Source organism: Tachyglossus aculeatus, chromosome 19 (assembly GCF_015852505.1).
Source record: "Tachyglossus aculeatus isolate mTacAcu1 chromosome 19, mTacAcu1.pri, whole genome shotgun sequence".
NCBI classification, from domain to species: Eukaryota; Metazoa; Chordata; class Mammalia; order Monotremata; family Tachyglossidae; genus Tachyglossus; species Tachyglossus aculeatus.
In genome coordinates, this window is record NC_052084.1 from 6,549,949 (window position 1) to 6,571,735 (window position 21,787).

The window sequence follows — 21,787 nt, forward strand, 5'->3', positions numbered from 1 at the left end:
ATTGAGCTCATACCATGAGAAGAGCACTGTGCTAGTATTTGGGGAGAGTAAGAGCCAATCTGCAGTGACATTTTGAAATCCATTTGACTAACTGGCAATTAATCATCTTAAAATTTTCATTCAACACTGTTTGAGAAGGGGAATCTGAATTCTTTTGTCAGTAGGGAAATCTTAGTAACTTTTAAGGATAGTAGAAAAGGGAAAGACAGGGTACTCCAAGATCCCTTTTTCAGTGTCAATCTATCATATTTATTGAGTGGTTACTGTGTGCTGAGCATTGTACTAAGTGCTTGAGAGAGTACAGTATAACAGAGTTGGAAGACATGATCCCTGTCCACAATGAACCTATAGTGTTGCCCAGTGCTGCTGGAACTATTTCCAAAATTAGTAGAAGTTTGTGAGGGAAGAAGTAGTTAATGCTTTAAAATGCATCCAGTGTTACATACAAACCCAAATTTTGTTGGCATTAACAATTTTGTTAGTCCTTGGAAAACCAATGGATATTTCTACTCATGTCCCCAAGTGTTCAAGTTTGCTTTATGGTAGTTCACTGTCATTATTCAGGTTGAATTTTGCATTTGGCAAATGCTGGCGTAATTCCTAAAGTGCTTAGTTCTGCCATTGCCTTAAATGCTGTCTTTGAAAACAAACATGACTCACCACTCTTGGGAAGGGACATGGGTAGTGAATGCTACTCTTTGTATATTTTGAGTGAGGTAAAATCAACAAAGGAATTTCTTTTCTTTTTGAAACTAAGTTTGGTACTGGAGTTACATTTAAGTACAGTAAAGCCTCATTAATTTAAATTCCACTAATTTTCAGTGATTTGACCTCCTCTTTCCTCTCCTTGCCCTCTCCTGGCAAAGGAAAGGCAGGCTTTGCAGTAAAGAGCGGAGTGTTTGATAATCACCGCAGCTTATGAAGCTTTAGTTAAGCTGCAAACTAGAGGAGCAAGGGAGAGAAAACTTGTAGTATGTCTTCTCAACTTACTGAACCTTGGGAAGGCTATGCTGTAATTTTTTTGGGTCTGTCAAACTCTGTCATGAAGCACTACTGCACTTTTATTTGTTGCCAACCTTGTTTCATATATTGTTGTTTTCTCATGTGCCTGTTACTAGTTACCCACACCCTTTAGGTCCAGGGACTATGCCTAATTTTCATCTGTAATTCTTCCCTCACCAGTAATCGAGTGCTGCGATTTGCACAGAAGTAGATGCTTAATATTATTACAGCTACTCCAGCTATATTAATTTCCTGACTCTGTGGTTGTCCCGAGGAGAGTGAAAGGAGCAGAGAGCCAAGAACAGACTCTTGGAAAAATAATAATAATGATGGCATTTATTAAGTGCTTACTATGTGCAAAGCACTGTTCTAAGCGCTGGGGAGGGTACAAGGTGATCAGGTTGTCCCACAGGGGGCTCACAGTCTTAATCCCCATTTTACAGATGAGGGAACTGAGGCACAGAGAAGTTAAGTGACTTGCCCAAAGTCACACAGCTCATAAATGGCAGAGCTGGGATTTGAACCCTTGACCTCTGACTTCAAAGCCCAAGCTCTTTTCTACTGAGCCACGCTGCTTCTCTAAACTTAGTCAATATGTGCCCGTATCGTGTATCCTTATGCCCCTTAGTGCATATGCATATTCTTGAGTTATATTAACTACTTATTCATTTGTGTATTTATCCTTCCATAGTTTTGTTCTTTGGAGGCAAAGTGTTTCGTGGCTTGCATCTGTTAGGCTCCCTGTTAGACTATAAATTACCTGAGGGCAGGAACTGTCATTCTTATTCAACTGTATTCTTCCTAGTGCTGAGTAGAGTACTCCCCATACAAGAATCACTCAAGTACTATTGATTGATTACTATGATTCATACCGTCTATTATTTAGACTAATTTTTTCCACCTGAAGTACCAGGTAGTGAGGTATGTTGTATTAAAAAACAACTAAAAATAGTGTAGCGGAAAATTAAGAGGATTATTTGTGACACTTGTTAACAATTACAGTTGCTTTTTACAAATCTCAAAATGAAGTTCTTACTTGAACCTATATGAAGGTGTAAAATGGCTGCTTGGGCAACCACTGGGTTTCCTGTTCCCCTGGCTGTCACAGCTCTGGCTGCGGATTAGTTGGTCTTGATAGGATCCAGAGTGCACTTTAGCAGTATCCCAGCAGAAATGACATCCAGCCAGTCCTGGTCACCATTTTTTATTTCACCCGGAGAACTGGTAGGAATGAGGAATAAGGGTAGCAGTGGTTGAGGAAGAATGCTATTTTTATGTTTGTCTTTTTAAATGGTACATACATTCACTCATTCATTCAATCGTCTTTATTGAGCGCTTACAGTGTGCAGAGCACTGTACTAAGCGCTTGGGAAGTACAAGTTGGCAACATATAGAGATGGTCCCTACCCAACAACGGGCTCTCATATTAAAGTACTAAGTGCTGGAGTAGATATAAGGTCACCAGATTGGACACAGCCCCTGTTCCACATAGGGCTCATAGCCTTAAATTGAAAGGAGGAGGATTTAATCCTCATTTAATAAACTAGAGAACTGAGGCCCAGAGCTCACACAGTAGTCAACTAGCAGAGCCAGGGTTTTAACTCAGATCTTCTGACTGCTAGGCCTGTGCTCTTTACACTAGGCAACGTGCTTCCCTAGGCCCATTGCCCTAAATGTTTTCCTCCCTGGACTTTTGCTTTTCTTCAGGCTTTTAGGTGTATTCTCTTTCATTAGTGAGAGATTCAGGAGTGGGGAGCTGCTCTGGGCCCTTTCCTGGATCTTCTTCAAGACCATAAACAAGTTCCTTTTTTTTTCTTCAGCAAGCTTTCCTACCCATTGTCCATTCACTATCCCAATTCCCAACAGTTCTTCGAATCATTTATATACACATTTTACTTGTACATATTTACTATTCTATTTATTTTATTTTGTTAATATGTTTTGTTTTGCCGTCTGTCTCCCCCTGTAGACTGTGAGCCCGTTGTTGGGTAGGGACCATCTCTATATGTTGCCAACTTGTACTTCCCAAGCGCTTAGTACAGTGCTGTGCACGCAGTAAGCACTCAGTAAATAACGATTGAATGAATGAATATTTGTTTTATCTTCCTCTGGACCCTGGGGAGTCTGCACCAGTTGCTTTTTCTGCTCGGCTTTTGCTTGACTCTTCTGGAGTTCTTGCCTTGTTTGGAAACCCAACAAGTAGTTCAGTAGTGGCAGGAGATGCCACTGTCTTGCCCTTAAAGTTCCCTCAGGATACTTCTATCCCTAGCCGAAACACTGTGCTGTAATAGCTAGGCCATGGGTCCAGAATTGAGTTCAATCAATCAATCATATTTATGATTATTAATAGTAATAATGACATTTGTTAAGTGCTTACTGTTTGCTGAGCACTGTACTAAATGCACTTACTGTGCGTAGAGTACTGGTAATAATAATAATAATAATGATGGCATTTGTTAAGCGCTTACTATGTGCAAAGCACTGTTCTAAGTGCTGGGGAGGATACAAGATTAACAGGTTGTCTCACGTGGGGCTCAGTCCTAATCCCTATTTTACAGATGAGGTAACTGAGTCGCAGAGAAGTCAAGTGACTTGCCCAAGGTGACACAGCTGACAAGCGTCGGAGCTGGAATTAGAACACATGACCTCTGACTCCCAAGCCTGGGCTGTTTCCACTGAGCCACGCTGCTTCTCTGATACTGGTATTAACTGCTTGGGAGAGTACAATATAACAAAGTTGGTAGACATGCTTCCTGCCCACAGTGAGTTTACAGCCTAGAGGAGGAGAGACATTAATATAAATAAATTAAATTATGGATAAGTGATGTGGGACTGAAGGAGGGGTGAACAAAGGGTGCAAATCCAATCCAAGTTCTCCTTAACCTATTTAAAAAGATATATTTGAGTATTTGCAGTGTGGTGGTTATCATTATATTAAGTACAATTTTAAAAAGTGTGTGTGTGTGTGTGTGTGTGTGTGTGTGTGTGTGTGTGTGTGTGAAAATTAGTGAAAATATTCAAGGAAACTCCATTAATCCAGAATGTATTAGGACTTTTCTGTGTTAATGGGATTTTACTATGGAAGAGACACTCTTATCACATGGATTAAAGCTATGTTGAGCCCAGTACTATGGAATACTCATCAATGGATAATGTCAGCAGGAGGGTGGGGACCTGGTCTTTCAGTTTGGTTATATGGTCTTAAGCAGTTGGTAAATGTCCTGCACAGTGAAGGTGCTCAACAGATACTATTGTAGAACTGAGAAAGTAGGGTTTTTGACTATTGCTTTCTGGAGATTTTACCCATAGTAATTGCTCAAAGTCCACTGATTGATTGGAGGACATAGTAAGGGAAAAATGGATATGGTCAGTGGTTTGTCTTTTGAACAGCAGTGTCTGCAATTCTGCTTTTCATAGATGTGGTCCACTTCTACAATCAGTACTATTTATTGTAAACTTACAGTGTGCCAAGTACTATACGAAGTGCTTTGGAGTGTACAATACTATGTTGGTAGACACATTCCCTGTCCACCGGGAGCTTGTAGTCTAGAGAGGGAGACAGACAATAAAATAAATTACAGATATGTACCTAAGTGCTGTGGGGCTGAGGGTGGAGTGAATATCAAGTGATTAAAGGGTACAGAGCCAAGTGTACAGGTGATGCAGAAGGGAGAGGAAGTAGGGGAAATGAGGTCTTAGTCCCAGAAGACCTCTTGGAAGAGATGTGCTCAAGGGTTGAATCTGAAATATTTCATTAATTTTCCTTGAGTATCCACAATATGCTAAGAATGGTGCAGAACATATATAAAACTAGGTCTCACCCTCCCCAGAAATTTGTTCTGAAATGGCATGATACAGCTCATGCACAACTACCACCCACTAAATTCCAGAGACTATTTAAATACATTTTTAGGTCTCATATTCAAAAATGAAACAGCTGACATTAGTGTGTGTGTGATATATCTGTCCGATTCATATCTCGTAACCCAAAAGAGAAAAAGAAATTCCACTGCCTGAAACGTCTTTAACAAAAATCCTGGAAACGGTGGTAGACATGCTTCAGTCCTCCAGGAAGATGAAACTTTACCAACTCCACAGGCTAGGGACCTCATCAAAAACCACGGAGACAGTAACCGAGGTACAATATGCGGCTGACTGTGAGCCCCATGTGGGACAGGGACTGTCCAGCCTAATTAAGTTGTATCTACCCCAGTGCTTAGAGTAGTGCTTGAGCAATTTCAGTGGAGTCATTTACAGGACTTTCACATTCAAATGCGAGACTGAATCACAAGGAAAGCAGTGCTGGAAGGGCACAGGGAGATTGGATGAAAACAGGATAGCCAAGCAAAAGGTGACTGGTGAGCCAAAATGGAATGGCCACATGTTTAGGAATGTATGGGGAAAAAAATCTTTTAAAGATCTGGGGACATACCATCTCAAACAGTGGGACAAAACAACAGACTCTTCAGAGACAGCAAAGCAAACAAACTAATCGTGTGTATAGCAATCCAAAATGGAGTGGTTCTTTTTAATCTACAGTAAGATGGTGATTCTTAGAGGAAAAAATTGGAAAACTGCTAGCTAAAAGTCAGTTTTTGTATATGTGGAAGAGTACGTTTACCAGGCACCAGGGAGGTGCAGTAGATAGACCCCATTTTTTAACTTTAACCTGCTCACATTCTATAGAGGAGATGTTGACAAATGGAGATGTAACCCACTTAAAAACGTTTATTAAATAGCAAATATAAGAAATATTTATTGAACGGAGATGTTAAAAGATATTTAAAAACAGCTGTAGAAGAAAGATGCAGTTTCGTGATCGTTAGACTTGTCTCAGGGATGCCTGAATGTCCTGCCATATACCCTGCAAAGCAGAGAGCTGTACAGGAGTTTGGGAGACAGACACATAATAGCAACAATATATAAGTTGAAAGAATTGATATATACGAAAGTGCAGCAGGAGGTTGTAGGTGCAAAAGTACTGAGATAATACCATCTCCATCATTAATACCATCATTATTATTATAATAGCTGAGAGGGTGTAACGTAAGGAGAAGAAATATTAACTGGGGAACTTCCTGGAGGAGTTGAGATTTCCGAAGGGCTTTAAAGGTGGGGACAGCTGGTGTCTGGAAGGTTTCGAGAGTTAGGGCAGGAGCCAGAGTTCCCACAGGCCGGGAATGAGGTGCACTGAGAAGGTGGGCTGTAGCATGAGACATTAGTTTTGTTCTAATAAGAAGTATAGCTGTTTACCTTGGCTTATATTTCACTTGTTTTGGAAAATATTTATTTTTCCACTTGGTTCCACAAGAAGCTACAATAGACCACAGAGGAGAGTAACTGGAAAACATCGAACTCTCAGCTGTGATGTGCGCCCCCCACCCCCGCCAAACTGCATACAGTCTTTTAACAGCCTGACCAGATGGTCCATTTTGACTTCCATGAGCGCTTATGTAGAAAGCTTAGCGACCTCAGGAGGAGGCTGTGGCAGCTGGGCAGGAGGCATGGTTTTACTAATTGCAGAGATAAGAAGCTTTTTATTCATTCATTCAGTTCTATTTATTGAACACTTACTGTGTGCAGAGCACTGTACTAAGCGCCTGGGAAAGACAATACAGCAATAAAGAAACAATCCCTACTCACAAGGAGCTCACAGTCTAGCCCAGGGGAGACAGACATCAATACAAGTAAACAGACATCAATATAAATAAATAAAATTACAGATATGTACATAAGTGCCCTGGAGAGGGGAGTGGTGAGGGAAGAGCAAAAGGAGCAAGTTAGGGTGATGCAGAAGGGAGTGGGAGATGAGGTTTTTACAAAACTTTCATTGCTGAAATATATTTGGTAGTAAAGTGAGTTCTTAGTTTACTTTCAGATCTCTAAACTCACTAATTCAACTTCCCAGTACATTGTTAAAAGACATATGAATAGAAAGCTTGAGTAGACTTTTAGAAATCATGCTGATTGTTATGGGTGATATAGGCAACTGTAAACAAATTCCTAAATAGCATTTCCATTTTCCGCAACAACCCTGGACTGTAAGTTAGGACGTTAGTACAATCACTCATCCTATCCCGACTGGATTACTGTATCAGCATCCTTTCTGATCTCCCTGTCTCACCCCACTTCAGTCTGTGCTTCACTCTGCTTCCCAGATTGTCTTTCTGCAGAAACGTTCTGGGCATGTCATCCCTCTCCTCAAAAATCTCCAGTGGTTGCCTATCAACCTCCATAGCAAGCAGTAACTATTGGCGTCCGAGCTCTCCATCATCTTGACCCCTCCTGCCTCACCTCCCTTCTGTCCTTTTCCATCCCAGACCACACACTCTCTCTGCCCCTCTGGTGCTAACCTTCTCACTCGTTCTCCCCTGTCCTGCCATTGACCCATGGCCCACATCCTACCTCTGGCCTAGAATGCCCTCCCTTCTCAAATCCACCGATTAATCACACTTCCCCTCCCTCAAAGCCCTTCTGAAGGCTTCCCAGACTAAGCTCCCCTTTTCCTCAGCTCCCCCTCCCTGTCCCATCGCCCCAACTCTTCCCCTTTGCTCTATCCGCCCCTGCCCCACAGCACTTGTATATGTATGTACATATCTATAATTTTATTCATTCATTCATTCAATCGTATTTATTGAGCACTTACTGTGTGCAGAGCACTGTACTAAGTGCTTTGGAAGTACAAGTTGGCATGGTCCCTATCCAACAATGGGCTCACATTTATATTAATGCCTGTTTACTTGTTTTGATGTCTTTCTCCTCCCCACCCCCACCCCCCACGACTGTGAGCCCGCTGTGGGCAGGGATTGTCTCTCTTTGTTGCTGAATTGTACTTTCCAAGCGCTTAGTGCAGTGCTCTGCATACAGTAAGCACTCAAAGTGATTGAAGCGATTGAATGAATGAAGTGAATGAATTAATGTAAGCTCATCATGGGCAGGGAATGTCTGTTTATTGTATTCTCCCAAGCGTTTAGTACAATGCTTTGCACACAGTAAGTGCTCAATAAATATGATTGAATGAATAAATGAATGAGGAGTACAGGTATAGAGTGGGTAACTAACTGGAGATAACCCTAACTGGAGATAACATTCTTAAGAGGGCTTAGGTAGGGGTAGTGGCAGGATACGTCTTTCTTCACATCCCATCTTGGAGAGATAATTTTTTGACTTGAAGATAGCCTGCAATTGTTTCTAAAAAGCCAAATGAAGTTCATTGAGCATTTGGAATTTATATTTTTGGATATACTATAAAGCCAGTTAAAGAAGTTTCTCAGTCAGCTGTTCTTTGGAATGTGGTTAAATTACTTTTACTAAAAGGAACATTGGTTTTGGAAGTAAAGCCAGCTGTTGCTCAGTCAGCTGCTAGGGAGCTAAAAGAAGACACAGAACTCTTTAATAAAATGTAAGCTTTAAATGTTGTCCCAATGTTCTGATCAGTGCTTAGCATGCCATAAGAGCTACAGAAATATTATGAATTTGTGATTATTATAAAAAGTTCCTTATAATTGGGTGAATGTTTTTCCCTTTATATTAAGCTCAAGATTTTTTTGCCATTTTTTTCCATTTTTTGCCATTCATTCAATCGTATTTATTGAGTGCTTATTGTGTGCAGAGCACTGTACTAAGCGCTTGGGAAGTACAAGTTGGCAGCATATAGAGACGGTCCCTACCCAACAACGGGCTCACAGTCTGGAAGGGGGAGAGTGGAAGGGAATGTGTCTGCCAACTCGGAAAACAGCATTGAGTAGTGGATAGAGCACAAGCCCGGGAATGAGAAGGTCATGAGTTCTGATCCTGCCTCTGCCACTTCTCTGCTGTGTGACCTTGGGCAAGTCACTTCACTTCTCTGTGCTTCAGTTACCTCATCTGTAAAATGGAGATGAAGCCTGTGAGCCCTGCATGGGACAACCTGATTACCTTATATCTCCCCCAGTGCTTAGAACAGTTCTTGGCACATAGTAAGCGCTTAACAAATACCATTATTATTCAGATACCTCATCCTTAAAAATGGGGATTGAGACTGTGAGCCCCAGGGACATGGACTGTGTCCAACCTAATTTTCTTATATCTATCCCAGTGCTTAGTACAGTGCCTGGCACATAGTCAATGCTTAACAAATACCACAATTTTTATGATTAACTCTACTATATTGTTATATTGTACTCTCCCAAGCATTTAGTACAGGGCTTACTGTACACTTACTGTCCTAAGTACTGTACACTTAGTACGGTGCTTGGGAGAGTACAATAGACTGTAAACTCGTTGTGGACAGAGACTGTGCCTGTTTATTGTCATATGGTAGTCTCCCAAGCGCTTAGTACAGTGCTTTGCACACAGTAAGCTCTCAGTAAATACAACTGACCGACTACAGTGCTTTGCACACAGTAAGTGCTCCTTTGACCAAATGTTAGGCTGCTGTTGTTTAGAATATAGGGTACTTTATATTTACAAACTACCTTAGTTATGGTAAATATACATAATAAAAATAATATAGGAGATTGGACATTACTACCTCTCAGAACTTTAGCTTGGTCCCAATTTGAAAGTAATTTAGCACTGCATTCTTTCTCTTGAAAGACACATGGCTGTCTTGGGGATCACATCAGAGAGAGCTTACCCTCCCAACATTCTCACAGAAAGAAATTGGTACAAATTGGTAGTAAAAGCACAGAAAAATATACCGTACTCTTCTGGCTTCCTTTGTATTCACCACTGGATTGGGGGGCTAGGCATCTAAAAATGGATTTTGATGATAGGGTTCTCACTTAATTCCCTGTAATATGTACACTATTTTTACCCAGGTTATTTTAAGGTGTCCCCTTAAAGTGGCAACCTCTTCTCTAACTTAGAGAACTTTCCAGGAACTAAGCAGTGAGCAGTGCTATTCACGGTCACCTTCCTTCGTTCCTGTCCTCTTCTCTCCCGCCTTCTTTTCCTTCAAGTTGGAACATATGAAAAATAGAAGAAGGTCGTGGTTAGGAGTTATTTGAGTGGTTGTAACTAAACAGATGGGGTTGATTTGGGTGAAAAAATTTCTTGAAAGAAGGGATCTTTAAGCCAAATTTTGAAGGAGTATAAAATCAGCACCCCCTTTGGGGCAGATTACAGCTGTAACTAGCCTCTTCTTCCTCTTGGAGCCTAATGGAGGCTAGAAATGGAGCCCAAGTTGCAATCCCACTTCTAAATTGGCTCTTTGCGGCCCTGCCCGAAGCTCTTCTATTTGGCCTGGCCCCCTGTGCCTATAGAAGGGACACAAGTGAGCAGCTAGGTGCTCTCAGCCTCCCACCACCCCTGGGACCACCAAGCCACATCTCCTGGAACCCTGCTACACCCCCTCCATTCCATAATCATTAAGTGCTTACTCTGCGGCAAGTGCTGTGCTAAGTATTTGGTTAGATGCAAGATAATCAGATTTTCACACAGCATTCACAGTGTAAAAGGGAGGTGGGAGTAGTTATTTCCTCTTCCATTTTACAGATGGGAAAACTGAGAGGGACAGGCCTTAGGTGACTCACCCAAGGTCATGCAGCAGGCAGATGACAAAGCTCACCTCCTCCAGGAGGCCTTCCCAGACTGAGCCCCCCTTTTTCCTCTCCTCCTCCCCTCCCCACAATACCTGTATATATGTTTGTACTGATTTATTACTCTATTTATTTTACTTGTACATATCTACTATTCTATTTATTCTGTTAATGATGTGCATCTAGCTTTATTTCTATTTATTCTGACGACTTGACACCTGTCCACATGTTTTTGTTGTCTGTCTCCCCCTTTCGAGACTGTGAGCCCATTGTTGGGTAGGGACCATCTCTATATGTTGCCAACTTGTACTTCCCAAGCGCTTAGTACAGTGCTCTACCCACATAAGTGCTCAATAAATGTGATTGAGTGAATGAATGAAAGCTGCAAGTAAAACCTGCACATATTGCAGATTTTACTGCACATACTGCACATATTTATTACTCTATTTTACTTGTACATATTCATTCTATTTTATTTGGTTTATATGTTTGGTTTTGTTGTCTGTCTCCCCCTTCTAGACTGTGAGCCCGCTGTTGGGTAGGGACCATCTCTATATGTTGCAAACTTGTACTTCCTAAGCACTTAGTACAGTGCTCTGCACACAGTAAGCACTCAATAAATACGATTGAATGAATGAATGAATGAATGAACTTGGGTGTCTGACTGCATAGGCTTAGAATTCCCTTTGGACTCAGAGCCCCTGCTGAAAATCCTACCTGACCTGACTTGGCCACAGAGACTCCAGGGATGAGCTGGCCTTATGGCTATGCCCAGAAATTAGGATTGCTTTCACATGCTCACATGTTTTTGAGCAGAGGATGAGGAAATGCCTAGATCATAGTTAACTAAAACATCTTGGAGTCATCATGCATTAGAAGAGGACTCTGCTTCAGCTAGAAGTCTGAAAAGAAAAAAATATGCAGGGCATTACTTCAAAGCAGTAGTTAAATTTGATGGGACAGATTAAATAAAACCCCCCAAGCTTCATTTCTGTTCGATATTGCATCATGTATATGAGTTTTTTGTGCAAAAATGTAGTTTCAAACCTATATCAAGATCTGGCTTCATAATGCTGGTCACCATTTGTGTGGCATTCAGTTTAAAATTTTGAGACTTTAAGGCAAATGTGTTACAAAGTCTGAGGGGAAACATATCAAAGCGCATTAAATATTTGAAAAGTTTAAAGTTTTTTTTAATGGTGCATATGAGGGCCAGGAAGGAAAAGTTATAGTGCAGAGTTGAGCTAATGACTGTTTATTTTAAGAAACAGATGCATTCTTTCAGGATGGCTGATTTACCTAATTAGAAATTGGGGCATTGCTTATAAGCTGTTAGTTTCCCTCAGACATGAAAAGAAAGTGGTTGGGGGAATTTGTGGAAATGGTGTAAAACCACCCTAAGAGGAGCAGAGTAATGTGGTGAATAGCACAGGCTTGGGAGTCAGAAGACCTGGGTTCTAATACTGGCTCCACCACTTATCTACTGTGTAACCTTGGGCAAGTTACTTCCATGTGCCTCGGTTTCCTCATCTATAAAATGGAGATTCAGAGCCTGTTCTCCCTAAACTGTGAGCCTCATGTGGGGATGTCTGACCTGATTAACTTGCACATCCCCAATGCTTACAACTGTGCTTGACACATAGTAAGTGCGTAAAGTACCATAATAAAAATTGAGGATTTTAAGAGATTTTTTGATACAGAACAATGAATTTATGAAACATTAAAATATCAAGACGAAAATATCTTGCAAATTTTTAGAGCATTTCAAACTTGGAGTATTCAGGCTTGAAAACTATTAAACGCTACAGTTGGGTTTCATTTTTAGCAGTTGCCCTCTTTTCTCATTCATATGAGTCCTTCGAAAGCAGTGATCTGTGGATGCTCAATAAATATTAATGATACATAATTCGCTAGTTGTAGCTTTTCAGTAATCTCTTTCCTTCTCTGCACCACTCTCTGCCTTGGTTCATTACCATGGAGCGGCCTCTTTATTAGTCACCTGTATATTTATAGCATTCAGTAGTTGGAAGCTCAGAATCCTGGAGGGTTGAACTCTGAGCATCAGATCCAGCACTGTCCTTAGTAGGCTTGGCCCTGTTCCCATCTCGCCAGTTAAAATTAGTCTGACTGGGGTATTTTTAATTCTGAGGATGTTGGAAGCATTTAGGATGACAGCCCTGAAAGGAACCAGGGGCTGCTTGAGAGGTGGGATCAGCCGGAGCACCATTCATTAATTCAATTGTATATATTCAGTGCTTACTGTGTGCAGAGCACTGTACTAAGCTCTTACCAGAATGAGCTGATTGAAAAAGAAGGGGACCAAAGTGATGGACCCAAATGAAGTGAAAGTGGCTCAGCACTGAAATCAAGGAGCAGAAAACAGCCACCATTCAACTATCCTAAAGAAATCCTAATTGCTCGGAAGGGGCAGGGTGAGTGAATCAATCAACCAATCATTGGTAGTTCTGGAGTTCATATTGGATGGAGAGCACTGTATGAAGCGCTTGGGAGAGTACAATATAACCTAATTCTGAGCACTTTACAAACATCGTTATTATTTTCGTTATTTATTCAGCATTCTGAGTAGGCCTTCTTGTTGGGATGATGCACAACTTCTTGGAGCTCGTGCTTGCAGGGCTGCTTTCTACTGTCCACAAACTGGCCAATTGACCACAGGGGTTCACCCTGTTTATCTTTGCCCCCTTGAGCTCCAGTGGTGGGAAAACTTCGGGCTGGATTGTAATTGTATGGGTAGAGCAGGAGAGTGAAGATGAAGGAAAACTTCATGGAAGAGATAGATTTTAAAAATCGTTCTTTGCAAAAATGGAAAGGATGTAGTTTTGATTATGAGAAGGGGAATGGAGTTTGTTGTAGCCCAAATCTGATTACCTGGATTCTTATCAGCTTTATTAAATTTCAGTTGTACTGTTTTGTTTAGCCCATATAAAGACCTAAGCCAGCATAAGGGCTGCCCTGCAGCACAATCTTATCCTTAATGATTATTGTCAAAGAACAATAGATGTAATGCAGTGTTGTTATTTGAGAATCTGGCAAGTTGGTGGCAATAAAAGACAGGAACAATAGATAAACTACTGGTCCAATAGCACTCAGACTGCAAACTGAACATATTTGTTTTTGAAGTTCGTTTCTGGCATGTGGGGAGTGACTCGAACTCTTTGGGGTTATGAAATAATTAGTTTATTTTCTGGAGATTTGCAGCTGTGTATCTTCAAATTCATATCTCTGGACTGTTTGTGAGGACATGTGCTCAATAAATACTGTTGCAATACTTGAAGTCGTCTCCTTCAGTCCTTTTTTCATCTGCTCTCCACACCAACGCAGTGTTTAATATTTTAATGACATGGAAGTAAATGTAATAAAATAAGTACCTTTGCAGTAAAACACTTGCTGTAGAGTGGGTGTCGGACTAATTAAAGCAAGTCATTGAAAATAATAAACAGGCAAGTTCTTTCCATACCTCTCACCGCCATACTTTTGTAAATTAACATAATTTGAGCAACAATGATCAAATTAACAAAAAACAATATTTCCATCAGAGGCATTTAGAGTGGAGAAAGTGAATGGAGATGCCTCAAAAAACTGATGAGTGAAGGGAGGAATGAATTGATGGGAAAAAATGCAATCTGTAAGGCTATTTTTATTTTTTCAAACTAATTCTAAAAGGTTACACTTACTAAAATGTGTTATCAAAATATACTATTGGACTATTTTATGCGGTTCACTCTTGTAAGTTACTCAGGCTGCAGTATGGTTCACAACTCTGCCATTTTGTAAATTATAAACCCAAAATCATAGAATTTTGTTTTGTGTCTTTTAAGATCTTTAACTAGAAAATATAATTTAGGATTAAGGAAAATAGAAAGGTACCCAGTGGAATTAGAGCATGGCCCAGTGCTTCCCTTTTTAAAACAGTAGCTGGGGAGTGCTGTATTCTGATGAATATGTGAAGTAGGGACAGCCAAACTGGGACAGACTTTTTATCATCACGATTATCAGAAATGGAAAACAAAGGGTGAGAGATGGAGGGGGGAACACAACACTAGAATCCTTTTGGGGAGGTAAAGGTAAAGACAGCAACCTTCTAGACATAAAACTTGAGGGCAGTGAAAACCAGGTTCACTGTATCAGCCCAATAGCAGTAATGTTAATTTAAAGTGTTCACTGACTGCACCACATGCTACTAAATGCTGAGAGTACACAGGTGGGAATTAGACAAGGTTCAGAGGGTGTGCTCAGTTGCATATTTAGGAGGCACCCAAAAGTAAGGTGCTCAGTCTGTTTTGGGTGGACCACCCTGAAATTTCAAGGTGTCCCCCATTTTAAGGTCTTGATGACACTTTTTTAAATTAAATCTTCAAAAATCATCTGCGCTGTGCCTGCGTCTCAGTGACTGGGGATAATATAGAGAGGAGTAGAGGGAGAAAAATGAAGCTGGGGGAAAAAGCCCAGCTCCTTGTAACCACTAGGCTCCCAGATCTGGGGCCGCCCCAGCTGGATGCGTACATTTGGAGCTGCCTATAGCTGGGGACCTGGGGCTGGAGCCCCCCTCTAACCAGGGTACATAAGTGGCAGCCCTGACCTGGATAAAAATAATAATAATAATGAAATTCATTAAGTGTTTACTATGTGCCAGGCACTGTACTAAGCGCTGGGGTGGATACAAGCAAACTGGGTTGGACACGGTCCCTGTCCCGCACAGGGCTCGCATTCTTCATCCCCATTTTACAGATGAGATATCTGAGGCACTGAGAAGTGAAATGACTTGCCCAAGGCCACATAGCGGTGTAGTGGAGAAGCTAGGATTAGAACCCATGACCTTCTGACTCCCGGGCCCATGCTTTAGCCACTACACCATGCTGCTTCTTGTGGATGATGAACCTAGATAAACCGGTTCGTCTTGGGCCAGCTTGCCTCATGTGCTCCTGGGCCAACTCTGATGATGGTATCTATTAAGCGCTTACTATGTGCAAAGCACTGTTCTAAGCGCTGGGGAGGTGACAAGGTGATCAGGTTGTCCCCCGGGGGGCTCACAGTTTTAGTCCCCAGGATTAAACTCCAGGAGCTACAACTGGCCAGAGATTACACAGCCACGAATTGGGGGCGTTCAACCCATGGGCCCAGAGCTGGATGTTCCAGACCCTCCCGTAAAGGGAATGGGGACCGGCTGTCCACTCTTTGCCCATTTTTGAAGTTCATTTCATGTTCCTGTAGTCTGGGGAACGGGATTGAACTCCTCTTCTGCCTCCGTCTCACTTTCTGATTTTCTCATCTTTTTAAATGTGCATCTTCGCTTTGTAATGCAGTTTACAAAGTTACTTTTTATTAGTTCAAAAAAGGGCATTAGAGAAACTATTACATCCAAAAACAAATGTTTGTGTCTATGAACTTTCTCCAAGGGTGTACTTCAGATAACTCTCCATCCATTAGTTCTTAAAGCTGAAGGGTCTGTGATTATTTCATTTAGATGTCCTTGAATTTTTAGATTATTGATACAATTCCATTAATGTTGAGGTTACTGATTATAAAAAAAGTTTTGCATTCTCTAAAGGAATGTTCTACCTTGTGAAAAATGTTCTATATTAATATTATAATAAAGTTTTGGAATGCTGCCTTTTATTATTAAAAAAGAGTACTACACATCTGTTCTGTGGTAACTAGATTATTACTTTTCAAGTAATGAAATTTTACTTTTAATATCTCGTTTTATAATGTGAAACTTGGTAATCACAGTGCTATGAAATAAGGATGTAATTGCATCTGTGCCTTTTTTTTCCCTTGGATTCACTTGTGATGAAGGTGAAAATAAAAAAAAAATAGATGGGAAAGCATTTCTGAGAAAGGAATGAGGTTTTCTTAATCTTTTATTAATTGGCACAGCCAGACTGTACTTACATTGGATTGTCTCCCAGGGACTAGATTTTGATTAATGATAGTGTGTCAGTGTCAGCTGTTGAATTAAGGTGCAATTATCTTAAATTCCCTTTAATGGAGGTGGGAGCAGCATTTGACTGGGATACTAGGACACTTTTAGCCAGGCTTCAATTTAACTTAAAGCATTACACTGCAGTATTTTTTTCAAGCTCTAATTGTTATGTGTCTTGGAACATTTCTCCCAAGCTTTGGTTAGAGCATCATATGGGGATAGAATAAAACCTTGGAAAATCCTAGTAGTAGAATTAACCGAGTGCCCATTGGGGGGTAGTGAATGGTCCTAGGCACTTGGGAAGTACAGAATAAAGAAGTGGCACCTTCTCTCCACAAGGAATTTACACGCTAATGGGCGAAGACATACAGAAACATTTTTACAATGAGTAAATACTGGCCTCAACAAGAATATGGGCCTGGGAGACAGAAGGACCTGGGTTCTAATTCTGACTCCACCGTTTGCTGTGTGAGCTTGGGCAATTCACTTAACTTCTCTTGGCCTCAGTTACCTCTTCTGTAAAATGGGGATTAAGATTGAGAGCCCCACCTGTGACAGCTTGTATCTACCCCAAAGCTTAAAACAGTGCTTGACACCTAGTAAATGCTTAACAAACAATTTTAGTATTAGCATTAATAATAATAATCAGTGCCCCAACAGTCAAGTGGTGGTAGTGAGGTCTGAAGCTATCGAGCACTTCCAGCAGCCCAGCCTCAATGGCAAAGGTCAGGGCCTCTCTGGCCACTGCTTTCAAAGTTGGAATAATCAATCAATGGTATTTACTGAGCGATTACTATGTGCAGAGCACTGTTCCAAATACTTGGGAGAGTGCAATTCATGAAAATTAGCCAACAGGTTCACTGCCCATAATGAGTTTACACTTTAGAGGGGGAGGCAAGCATTAATATGAATGTCATTTTTAATAACTGATTTAAAGGTGGGTACGTGAGGGATGTGGGGTTGAGGGTGAGGTGAGTATCACATGTCCAGAGGTCATAGATCCATATGCATAGATGACCCAGAAAAGAGGGTCATCTGGGTCATGGGGAAGGCCTCTTGACCTTAATTTCTAGACTGTGAGCCCACTGTTGGGTAGGGACCGTCTCTATATGTTGCCAGCTTGTACTTCCCAAGCGCTTAGTACAGTGCTCTGCACACAGTAAGTACTCAATAAATACGATTGATTGATTGATTGATTAATCTTAATACTTTGAAGGTGGAGAGTGGTGGTCTCCATTATATGGAGAGGGAGGGATTTCTAGGCTAAGGAGAGGATGTGGGAAAGGTGTTAGTGGTTAGATAGACAAGATTGGAGCAGAGTGAATAAACTGGAGCTAGAGGAGCAGAGTGAAATAAGGGCTTTCTGCTTGTGTAAATGCAGTCTTTATTCTTCATAGAGAAGGATTACCTTCTTAGGGAGCAGTATGGCTTAGTAGAAAGAGCATAGCCCAGTGGGAGTCCTAGAGAGGACCTGGGTTCTAATCCAGCTCTGTCACTTGACCTGCTGTGTGTGACTTAAGGTAAATCACTTAACTTCTTAGTGCCCCAGTTTCCTCATCTGTAATAGGGAAATTAAATGCCTTTTCTCCTTCCAAATAGTCTGTTAGCCCCATGCGGGGCAGAGATGGTGTCCAAGCTGTTTCTAGTTTATCAACTCTAGCCCTTAAAAAATATCCCAGTTATTAGTAAAAGGAAAAAGAATTGTTTTTAAAAATTACAACATCTGAACAAAATTTGTGTATGCTTGCTCAAAATAAGCCATACTTTATTGTTTGCACAAGCGAAGTTTTGATCACTTAGATACCATCCCTTTTGCAAAATTATCTTTGAACCTTATGGCAGGAGTTCAAATCACTACTCACTTGGAAATGTCTTTTAGCAGCAAAACTTCTGTTTGTTTTATGTAGCTTTAAAAAATTGGTTATGTAAGAGTTGTTATTAAAATGCCTAATTAAAATATTTTGTCAAAATAAGCCGGCAGATGAATTCCATATAGAGCAGGCACATCACATTAATCCCTGTCAATAGGCTGCTTATGGGCTTTTACATTTTTATGTGGGTCACCCTTTAAAAAAAAGCCGCAAACTACTAATGAATTCCTGGAAAAATGATTAACAACCTTGGAACATAGTCTCGGGCAGCCGTGGTTGCTGCAGATCTTGTAGCCTGAAGCACAAGTCATCCGGTAGAGGTGGGATGGGGTGATTTTTGGCTGCAGATCCTGATCTGCTGCTTCTCTGCCGCCGGCTGGCTGGCCATCCTCCTTGGGCCACATATAACCTAACCAATTAATCAGTTGATTTTTTTGAGAGCTTACTATGTGCAGAGCACCATACTAAGTGCTTGGGAGAGTACAGTGCAACAGAATTAGCAGACATGTTCCCTGCCCAAATCGAACTTACAGTCTGTAAGCTAATAGCAGACAACCCGTGGCATGTGGGTTTTGTTTAGTACAATGCTGTGCCCACAGTAAGTGCTCAATAAATATGGCTGATTGATTTGATGTACTTGATATTGAACATCAATTGAAATCTGGGCCTGAATTGTTTAGAGATTTGAGGGTCTGTCCTTCACAGAACCTATGTCCTTCTTGCCATCATGAAACCCAAGCCCTTATCCTGGGTGGAGCAGGGAGGATCTTATAAATTTTGCAGTGTGTGGATTTACTTTTTACAGGATTAGATATAAAGGGTGAAAGAAGTGTCCAGATACTGCTGATAACATTATTTTAAATCAGTTGCCATTTTTGTCTCTTTCCCTCCCTCCGCCTTGTATTATTATAAGCGCTGGCAGAGTGTAGTTTGCTTGGAATGATTTTGTCAGGAAAATTAATTCCTGGAGGCCATAAGATCCTAATTTTCCATTTTAATGTAGGGGACAAAAAATGTTCAGTCTGTGAAGTTTACCTGTGTGGTGAATTGCATTATACGAGAACAGTAATGGAATTTCTTAAGTTCTTACTATGTGCCAAGTACTGTACTAAACTGCCGAGGTATATACAAGATAATCAGGCCCCATATGGGGCTCAAAATCTAAGGAGAAGGGTATTGATTTCTCATCTCATTTTGTAGATGAGGGAACTGAAGCGCAGAGAAGTTAAGTGACTTACCCAAGGTCACACAGCATGTTAAGTGGCAGAGGCAGGATTAGAACCCAGGTCTTTCGACTCCCAGACCCGTACTCTTTCCACTAGGCCACATAACTTCCCATGTATGTATGGCACCACATTAATTCATGTCCTGCCTGAATCTAATTATTAATTTTTTTTCTTTTTACAGTGAACAGAGTATCTGCCAAGCACGAGCTGCAGTGATGGTCTACGATGATGCCAATAAGAAGTGGGTGCCGGCTGGTGGCTCAACCGGATTTAGCAGAGTTCACATATATCACCATACAGGCAACAACACATTCAGAGTTGTGGGCAGAAAGATTCAGGATCATCAGGTAAAGGTTTTTGGATGCCTCCCTTTGGAAATCATCTCTACCGATAAAGTGAATTTGGATTTAAGACATGTCATTATCAGTTAGACTGATATAGGCTCACAGATTTCTCAAGCAACCAGCTTGACTTTAGGCTAATTTGCTCAGTTGAGTTTAGTGCCCCAACATGAGGGGACCCCGATCTAACCCTGCTGATTATATAAAGAAAGATTCGGCTGTTCCTAAACCAAACCCCTCGGAAGCCTAAGATTCTCAGAGAAGTGTTCTGTTAGTCATTTTCCATGCAGTCTTTTGCCATTAGCTATGGAAAAAAAAATTGGATTTGGGAGAGTATTGTGGGAAGCTCATTTGCTTTCAGTGGTTGAGAACCTTTCAGTAGAAGAATGCAGTCAGCTCTCCCATAGTGTGTGTTTTCTCTGTGGGTTTTGGCTAGAATCCTGTGGGGGAATGTTCTAGGGAATTTACCCACTAAGTTAATTGGAATATATCCTGGTGCTGAAGCTCTGCCTCTTTTCTCCACCTCTTTTCATGAAAACAGTAGAATTTCATTTCACTAACTCGAGCCTAAAGTGCTTTTCCATTTGAAAAGCTTTTTTTCATTTTTCCATTTAGATTCCACTTCGACCCCAGTGTCTCTCTAGAACAGACTGTGATGTTGTAAGAATGGCTATGTGCATGCATTGGGTATTGGTCAAAACGTGCATAATGCAATGCGAATTTTCTTTAACCCAGGGTTCATCAAGAACGTGACCCCGATGTTATAGGAGAACTGAGTGAATGTAGAAGAGTTTCAAGGTTCAAGAATTATGTTGACTGGTATTGATTGGCAAATTAGCCTAGAAAGGATTTCTGCATAGTTTGGGAAATGAAATACTACACGGTCTGTTAAATGCAGTATTAAAAACAGACAGCTCTTAAAATCATGTTGAGTGAATTAACATCAGGAAAAGCTTTGACTTCATAAAAGCAATATTATCTTTTTAGGTGGTGATAAATTGTGCCATTCCTAAGGGGTTGAAGTACAATCAAGCTACCCAGACCTTTCACCAGTGGCGAGATGCTAGACAAGTGTATGGTCTCAATTTTGGCAGCAAAGAGGATGCCAATGTCTTCGCAAGTGCCATGATGCATGCTTTAGAGGTGTTAAATTCACAGGAAACAGGTAAGCCTTTAATATAAATACATAGGTATACATTTTTACTCATAGAACTAAACTGAATAAAAGTGGAATTTAAATTCCAGCCTTTGTTTTTAGACCTATCGGAACAAAGAGTCTTTGAGTCTTTGAAGTCGTTTAGGGTGAAATTTTTGGTATTTGAAAAATGTTGGTATTTGACTCTGGTACAGTTCCTCTCCATCATATAAAGTGTATCTGGCCATTTTTATTTTGGCTTGTTACCATGTTTTTCTTAAATTTTGTTTAATGACCATGTGTTTCATGGAGTTAAAGAACTGGAAAAGACTTTAAGGGATTATCTACCTCCTCTCCTAGGTTTCAGACAAAGACTTCCCACTAGGTAAATTGAAATATATCCTGGTGCTGAAGCTCTGCCTCTTTTCTCCACCTCTCTTCATGAAAACAGTAGAATTTCATTTCACTAACTCGAGCCTTAAGTGCTTTTCCATTTGAAAAGTTTTTTTTCATTTTTCCATTTAGGTTCCACTTCGACCCCAGTGAAATGTAATGGAAAGATCAGAAGTATTTTTCGTTTGTATTGTTCAGTTTACATTTAGCAAAGTACAAAGTTTCCTAATGCCTACGGTCCCATAAGTTGGGACCTAGGTTTCTTAGGTCTTATGTCTAGTATCCTCTAAAGGATGGCATACTGACCCACGGAAAAAGGTCTTTTCACTGAAAATGTGTTTTGAACAGCCCGTA

The 21,787-nt window shown here is 40.8% G+C and overlaps 1 protein-coding gene across 1 annotated transcript in view; it reads left to right on the plus strand.

Moving 5' to 3' along the window:
- ENAH (ENAH actin regulator) overlaps positions 1 to 21,787 on the plus strand; it is a 112,163-nt gene that overhangs the window by 27,046 nt on the left and 63,330 nt on the right. Inside the window, exons 2-3 of the mRNA XM_038760984.1 lie at positions 19,746 to 19,911; positions 20,893 to 21,070. Coding sequence (XP_038616912.1) covers positions 19,746 to 19,911; positions 20,893 to 21,070 — 344 coding nt within the window. The remainder of the gene's footprint in view (positions 1 to 19,745; positions 19,912 to 20,892; positions 21,071 to 21,787) is intronic.